At 38.5% G+C, this 8385-nt stretch overlaps 1 protein-coding gene across 1 annotated transcript; it reads left to right on the forward strand.

Moving 5' to 3' along the window:
- The first annotated feature begins 394 nt into the window (after positions 1-394).
- LOC102678216 (echinoderm microtubule-associated protein-like CG42247) lies at positions 395-3004 on the forward strand. The gene is made up of 3 exons (XM_006619584.1): positions 395-533; positions 2003-2468; positions 2788-3004. The coding sequence occupies exons 1-3, from the start codon at positions 395-397 to the stop codon at positions 3002-3004; spliced, it is 822 nt and encodes a 273-aa protein (XP_006619647.1).
- The last annotated feature ends 5381 nt before the right edge of the window (positions 3005-8385 follow it).

Here is an 8385-nt window from a genome sequence, read left to right on the forward strand (position 1 = left end):
AGAAATTGGGATGAAAGAAAAATGTTTCTTTTTTACTTCCTTCTATTGTCCATTAATTGAAAACACATTCTAAAAAAAAAAAGAAATTGGGATGAAAGAAAAATGTCTCTTTTTTTCTTCCTTCTATTGTCCATTAATTTGAAAGCACATTCTAAAAAAAAAAAAAAAAAAATTGGAATGAAAGAAAAATGTTTCTTTTTTTTTTTTCTATTAATGGATTCTATGGTCCATTAATTTGAAAGCACAAAAAAAAAAAAAAAGAAATTGGGATGAAAGAAAAATATTTTTTTTTTCTTCCACAGGATCGTCGGTGAAAAAGGCGGAGAGAGAGAAAAAGGAAGAGAGAGAAAGAGAGAGAGAGAGAGAGAAGGCAGAAAGTGGCGGCCTTGCGCCGATGATCGCCGTTGAAAATCAGTCGAGTTTGCGTGCCGGCTCCAGCCTGGGGCAGGTCGAGGAGGCAGCGAGCGACGGAAGTGTGGGTGGCGGCAGCGAGGCTGGTGGTGGAGCCGGCCCAACCACCAGCTCGGTGCCAGGTGAGAGAGAGATAATTATCTCGCAGATTCGCATCAGACAGATCGTCCTTATTAACCCTTTGCTCTCCAACGGTCACCACTTGAGTTGACTCTAGCGATGACTCTCCATTCTTATGGAGGATTGGCAATTTGAACGACGACAATATTTATTTATGTTTGATTTTTTTAGAGTATCGTTTTATAAATAATTAAATATATAGTTTAATAAATAGTTTTTCATAAATAGTTTCATATATCGTTTCCTAAGTTCTTTACGCATAATCTTATGAGGTGTAATCTTATCTTATGAGCCTGAGCCTGGAGTTGCTGGTTCGAGCGAAGGCCTGGAGTGCAAAGGAGGGTTAAAAAGGCGGTATACTCTTACGACCTGCAAATACCCCGTTTCTGAAACAGATGGAAGATTAATTTTATCTTGCTCTACTTAAAATTCATGAAGCCATAAATTATAATTATAATGTTATAAATTAAACAGAGATAAAAGATATATATATATGAAGCTAAAAGTAGGATTTTTAAAAGAGGAGATGTTGGAAAATTCTCTTTCAAAGTTTGTTTCAATTGAAATGAATATTAACAGAAGAGGGGGAAGAAAATATGATCCTTGTTTCTGAAACAGATGAAAGATTAATCTTATCTCGCTCTGCTTGAAATTCATGAAACCATAAATTATAATTATAACGTTGTAAATTAAACAGAGATAAAAGGAAAATATATATATATATATATATGAAGCTACATGAACCTAAAAACAGGATTTTTAGAAAAGGAGACATTGGAAAGAGAAATTTTGAAATTCTCTTTCAAAATTTGTTTCAATTGAACTGATTATTATATTAACAGTAGAGAAGGGAAAAAAATATTTCTGAAACAGATGAAAGATTAATCTTATTAATCTTAACTTGCTTTGCTTGAAGCCATAAATTATAATTATAATGTTATAAATTAAATAGCGATAAAAGGAAAATATATATGAAGCTAAAAGTAGGATTTTTAAAAGAGGAGACGTTGGAAAGGGAAAATTTGAAATTTTCTTTCAAAATTTGTTTCAATTGAAGGAAATATTTCTGAAACAGATGGAAGATTAATCTTATCTTGAAATTCATGAAACCATAAATTAAACAGAGATAAAATATATATATATATATATATATAAAGTTAAAAACAGGATTTTTGGAAAGGGAAAATTCTCTTTCAAAATTTGTTTCAATTGAAATGATTATTATATTAACAATAGAGGAGAAGAAAATATTTCTGAAACAGAAGAAAGATTAATCTTATCTTGCTCTGCTTGAAATTCATGAAACCATAAATTGTAGTTATAAATTAAACAGAGATAAAAGGAAAAAATATATATATTAAAAACAGGATTTTTAAAAGAGAAGGTGTTGGAAAGAGAAAATTTCAATTGAAATGATTATTAACAGAAGAGAAGGGGGAAGAAAATTCACTACATTCCCTTTTATGAACAGGTGTAATGAACAAGGAGGGGCAGGAGGGAGAGGTGAAGAACGAGAACTGTGGAAAGGAATCAACCGGTTCAGTAACTACACCTAGCGGCGTAGTAGGGGCGGCGGTGTCGACGGCGCCCGCGGAGGCTTCGACGATGCCTGGTGGAGGCGCTCGAGGCAGCGACGAGGAGGAGGAGCAGGAGGAGGAGGAGGAGGACGTGGAAGTGGAGGGTGGAACGGCGCAGGAGGCGGTCGGTGGCGGTGTTGTGGCGAGCGATGGTGGGGGTGGAGGCGGCATGGCCGGCTTTTGGAGGCAGAGCAGACCCTCCAGTCCCCGCATGCCGCCTCCGGAGCAGCCGGAGCTAACCAGGCCTAAGAGCCGACACGAGCCGGCTCCCGCGAGATACAACAACCTCGGTTATTGGAGAGCCAGGAGAGTCACGTTCTATAAAAATGGCGACCCATATTTTCCTGGTATCGAGTTCAGGTAAATCCCCCTTTCTTCCTCCTCTTCTTTTCTTTCTCTCTTTCTCTTTACCTTCAGATCTTCCTTTCGCTCACCCTTGCACCTGCAGGTGGCGGACTCTCCACCCTTTCGACCTTGATTTTGGCCCGATATGAATGGGATCCACGATCCACTATATCAACGTCGTTTTCGATTTCGATTTCGTTTCATCATCTCGAAACCTTTCGTAAAACTAAAAAGAATTTTGTAATTGTTTCTTTCTTATTGTTACGAAGATACGATGATGATTTAATAAAGTATATATAAATATATATATATATATATATATTTTTGTACCAAGGTTCAAACCGGGAAGGGACATCGGCTCCTTGGAGGCGTTGCTGGACAGGCTGTCCCTGCGGATGGATCTGCCGAGAGGGGCGCGACACATCTTCTCCATGGACGGTGACAGGAAGCTCACCCTGGACGAGCTCGAGGACGGCGCCTCGTACGTCGTATCCAGCTACAAAACGTTCAAGGTGAGCGAGAGAGTGGTTTCTATTTATAAATATCGATAATACACGCTCAGATAAAATCTTAAACCTTGTTGAAAATTGTTGGCAACACCATCGACGAAAAAAATATTATGGTGTTTAAGATTAAGGAAAGAGGGAAAGATTGTTTAAATTGGAAAAACTGGGTCGTTCGATCTGATACATTGCACGAAGAAGAAATAAGGTCCTTAAGGCATCGCGTGTGTGTATGTGTGTGTAGATCGAATCTCTCGTATGGTAACAACTCCCCCCTCCCCTATTGAGCCAATCTCATTAGAGAGGCCGGCGATAATTCAGCAAGGACTTGCGAAAAGTAAATATCTTTCACTTGGGAGTGGCCGTCGTATATATAATTAAAACGAGAACCAGAGAGATGTATATATGCACACTTATACACGCGTAATACTTAATATTCATGAGCTACAACAACCTGTGCACCGCGAGGAAAGTAACGCCATTTTCCACAAATGAATGCGCTGTTGCCGCGTGTGACATACATACAATTAATTGCGCATACGTATGAATATAATATCAATTTATAAAAGGAGTTAAGCAAAAGGGGAGCGGTTTAAGTAAGCTGATTAAAAGCGATTTATTAACAAAACCGCGTGTATTGTTCTTGACAATACTTTTGTGTGTATCTGGCCCAGATCAGATGTTTAAGAAGGCCGCACGCAACATCAATCTACCTGAAAAGAGAAAGAAAAAAAAAGAGAGAGAGAGAGAGAGAAAAGAAGTAAGAGAAATAATTATTTCTTAGTATTACATGAAATTATTATTTCGCTTTACCTTATCAATTATCACAACACGTGGATCGTGTGATGTACACAAGTTATTTTAAAAAAGAAAGGAGTGGATTGGAAAAAAACGATCCAATTAACGGGAAAACCTTTCGGTTCGATTCACCTGGAGGGTGTTCTCATTATTTTTATGAAGGTGCCGATAAGAAGAATTGGATATCGTTTATCGTTGCGTCACGAGGGCTGGCCCACGCCCCAATCTGATTTCCAACTTTTAAGGTGTGACCATATATATATCAGATATACAATATCGTCGCAGTTTCTAGCTTCCCGCCTTGTGTACGATCCCGTTATTTCGATCGTGGTCTCGTATCAGGTCAACCCTTAATCCGGCAAAGTGGTCAAAGCTTATATATATATATATATATATATACGTATAATCCTATTTGCATGCCGATCCAGAATCACACACCCATGACCCATATATCCTATATTATACATTCTCGCCACCACCAATAATATCCGAACAGAATGATAAGGCCTTACCTTGACCCGTGTATATCTCAAGAGAGATAGATTTGATCAATGATGATTAAGATTAATTTAATACGACGAAAAATTCGTATTAAAATTGAAAGGGAAATATAAAGGGATGTATGATCGATATCGTGATGTTGTTTAACGCGGAATCGTGGAATTTCTGATGTCAGTGTAATTCGACTATTGTTTACCAAAGCCACGTGGCACGGAAGATGGACGTCTCGTGTATGTGAATCCGCGATTTCGTGGTAGGGATGGGAGCGAAGAGTGGTGGAGCAAGTGTCGCTACAGGGTTGGCCAGAGAGAGGGGTGAAAAGAGGGCTGGCCAATTGGCGGTTTGCGGTTGCGCACCAGTCCACCCTCTTCTGTTTCCATTCTCTCTCTCTCTCTCGCTCACAGTACGCATATCCTATATATTTTGCTCATTATCGTCTCCCACTCGTCTGCACACTCGCATCCTCCTCCTCCAAATTACCGATACATCATTTCTTCGTATAACGATTGTATCTTTAAAATGGATTCCTCGGTTTCTTCACCTCGTTCATGACTTCAATTTACTTATACGCCAAAAAAACTTATCCCTCTTCTGATCTTAGATTAAAAACCAAGGATTGGATAATTTGGATAATTTGTTCGTTGATTCCCCTTTCTGGGTGTGTGTACAATTTTTTATCCTTATTAGATCCTCTCTGTAAAATTTAATCAATTTTTTTTTAATTCTTTGAATATATATATATAATATATAATATAATATAATATAATAATATATGTAATATAATATAATATAAGAATATATATATATATGTGTGTGTGTGTGTAATTTCTCTGAAGACGCATGAATCACGATGTAGCGTGAGGGTTAATGGTGGGGAGGGAGAATAGGTTCGTATTTCCGTTAAGGAGACCGATGCAGGGCTCTCGAGTCGTAGGGCAGGTAGCAAGGGAGAGAGAGACCGTATCTCATTGACCGTTGGTCAGCCCCGCAAGGGATCAATAAACAGGTTCTCACACGGACAATTCACAAACTGCGTTCCGTCGTTTCTTGACGGCAGGCAAACTGACAAAATTTCACTCCTTTTTCCTGCAAAACGTAACGATGTAAATATTTAAACGGTGGGAGCAATGACGGTTACGATTTAAGTAATTTATACGATTGCAAATTGTAACGAAATAATGGCACAGAATAAAGAGGTATGGCACTATGAAAAATTAATGTTTCGGGATAATGGAAGCGGCGAGGAAGATATAGCGTCGATTATAGCCGGCTGTGAGTTAATGCAATCAATTATATGTTCTGACCGTCTCTCGCAACGGCGTTACTACTGCGGTCGGAAGTAACAGTTTATTACTACTGCAAACTCCCCGTAGCAATACGTACGTAATATACACACGTGACAAGCGTTTGTCGAAACTCGATGCCATCGATATATCGAGTGATCGAGCGATCGAAAGATTTGGACACGTGACAGTGACGTGGAACAAATGACCAATCGGGCATCGATGTCTCCGTCACTGCTTAACCGTTGCTCAGTCTCTGTGCGCAGTATTATTTCGCAAACGTTTTTTATTTTTTTGTTTCCTCTCCAACCTTTTACTCTCATTTATTTTCCTTCCCAATTATTTAGCCTAGTCATTAAAAAGTAAATAACGTATCAAATTACAAATTACAAAGATTAAACTTTTTCTTTTTTCTAAAAAAAATATAACTTACGTTATTAGTTTGCCTTATCATTACAAAGATTTCTATCTAGAATTATACACCGTTTTTTTATATTATTGATTGTACTGTGATTAATTCCACGGTCGTCATATAAGTTAGCAATAAAAACCAATATATACCTGTCTTTCAAGCAGTGTTTCACGTGCGGCTGAACGATCGCCAGCGATTGTTTCTTTTTTAATCACCTATGGCATGTTAAACGTGGGGACGATCCGTCACGCACGTTCCAACTTTGTTCTTCATTTTCATATCGCGCCTGACTTCGCCGCGATAACGAGTCCTCTTTTCTTTCTCCCCTCCTCCTGTCGGTTACACTTACCGACCGTGCACACGTTTTTACGTTCTCTGTAAGTTCATAAACGATATTATAGCTAACTTCTTACGTTCACGTAAGAAATAATTGTCGAGTAGTCTAAAATTCGTGTCAGCCACCCTCCAACGTGATATGTCACGAACTCGAACGGCAGACAGAAACTTGCACGTATCTGGCCTACATACATCACGAAATTACGAAGAATACCTTTCTTAAAATCGTTGTTACATAAAACGCGATCGTCGTTGCGTTTCTTTTTCTTTTTCTTTTTTTAAATGTTTCACGCGAGAATAATTCAAGGAACGCATGACAGGAAAGAAAAAAGGGTTTCGATAAATAATCTCGGTGAACCAAATATCGCCATTTTCTTCTTATCGGTTTTTGAGCCGACCAACGTATTGCATGCTTGGTTGCAGATTAATTGCATGTGCTCGGCGAAGGGGAACGGAAGGGAAGTGAGAAAGGTGGATGGAAAATATTTGCGACGATAAATCCCTTTTAAGCTCGTAAATTTTTTCGATATTCTCGTTCCAATTTTTTTTTCTTAGATGCTTGTTGTTTTCCGTTCTTCTTACTTCGAGCTGCATGACTGACGGCAATCCACTTTAATTGACATTATTACGTCGATCCTGTGAGCGATATACTCGAAGTTATCGAAGTTAATTACGCGGCCATTCGATCTGATCCCAAAACCGAGACTATAGAGTTCGCTAGCGAGCAAAATTTTCCATCGAGACTCCTGCCCTCTCGCGTCGTCGAATCAGAATCAGAAATTTCGTAAAAAACTAAAAGATCGAATATAATAAAGTAATAAAATTCTTAAAATTAAAAATATTATTATTTATCCCACGAAAAAACCACGCGGAATCGAACGAGAGAAGTTGAAAAGCGTCACCTACTTTCTTTCTCTCTCTTCTTTCCCGTTCAAGCTCCCGTCTGTCACGAAATACGCAGATTCGTGTTTCCCTGCTTCGCATTGTGTAATCCACGGCGATCATTTATCGCCGGTTGTCACGCTGAATATGTATGAGGTTTGAATTCGAAACAAATGAATTTCGGTAAGGATCGATTAGAGAGATAGATAGATAGAGAGAGAGAGAGTAGAGTGTTTCGGGAAAACCTACCTATCCGATCCTACCCTCCCTCCCGTTCCCCCCTCCTCCTGTGCGTACTACAAACTCCACACACGTTTTCTCCACACGTGAATACCGTGTATATACCCCGATATGTAAATCACTGCGGCATCCCGTCTGTATGGCATTCGTTGCCTTTTAACCAGACCGCTTGGCTACTACGCTTGTCGCAGAACGTTCGCAGGACAACTACCCTGTGTTTTACACCTCCCCCTCCTTTCTACTCGCTTACTCGTCACGCACCTCCTGTAATATATGCCGATATACGGGATTTTAACTTCTTCTTGCATGCATAAGCGACATCGCCTGATTTCTAATCTAAACGTGGAAAGATACAAAAATAAAGGCGATTCTTTATTACGTTTTTTTACTCAGGAAAGGAATTTCTCTTAAACCTTAATAAACCTAACCTTAGTTTTTGGATCCCAAGTTGAAGAATAATTCACTTTCTATAGTGATTTAAATTGGAATTTAAATAGGAGGAAAGAATCTATTTAATTAAAGAAAGGAATAATTTTCTTTCCCTTCGTATTAACAAATTGTATTCGTTCAATGACGATTCAATGATTTTTATATTTTTTATTATGCATCGTATTTTAAATCCAACGTGATATACGAAAAATACGTATGTTCCTTAATTCTTAACGCACGAAAGACTTTTACACTTTAATAAATAATTCTTATATCAACATCTATCTTGCACGAAACTAATAGCGAAATCATACTCGAAAGATCAGTGGTTGCACTAAAGATCGCGCGATAAGGAAGGAAAGTAAGAAAAATGTTAACTGGACCGATCGAATTAACCGGTGCTTATCGGTGCAACTGGCGCCTTATCACTTTGGCCAATTAAATGTATATGCGCCGTTGTACACCTTGTGTCGCAAATATACATTTTTCTCTTTCTCTCGCGATATAAATTTACGTCGCAATAGAAAAAAAAAAAAAAAAAAAAAGGA

This window comes from Apis dorsata, unplaced genomic scaffold (genome assembly GCF_000469605.1).
Source record: "Apis dorsata unplaced genomic scaffold, Apis dorsata 1.3 scaffold_416, whole genome shotgun sequence".
NCBI classification, from domain to species: Eukaryota; Metazoa; Arthropoda; class Insecta; order Hymenoptera; family Apidae; genus Apis; species Apis dorsata.

What these genes read in the sequence shown, in the direction of transcription:
- LOC102678216 (XM_006619584.1), top strand. Translation starts at nt 395, where the DNA reads ATGATCGCCGTTGAAAATCAGTCGAGTTTGCGTGCCGGCTCCAGCCTG. An exon ending in AACCACCAGCTCGGTGCCAG is followed by an intron (nt 534 to 2,002) that starts GTGAGAGAGAGA and finishes TTTTATGAACAG; the next exon opens with GTGTAATGAACAAGGAGGGG. An exon ending in TTTCCTGGTATCGAGTTCAG is followed by an intron (nt 2,469 to 2,787) that starts GTAAATCCCCCT and finishes TTTTGTACCAAG; the next exon opens with GTTCAAACCGGGAAGGGACA.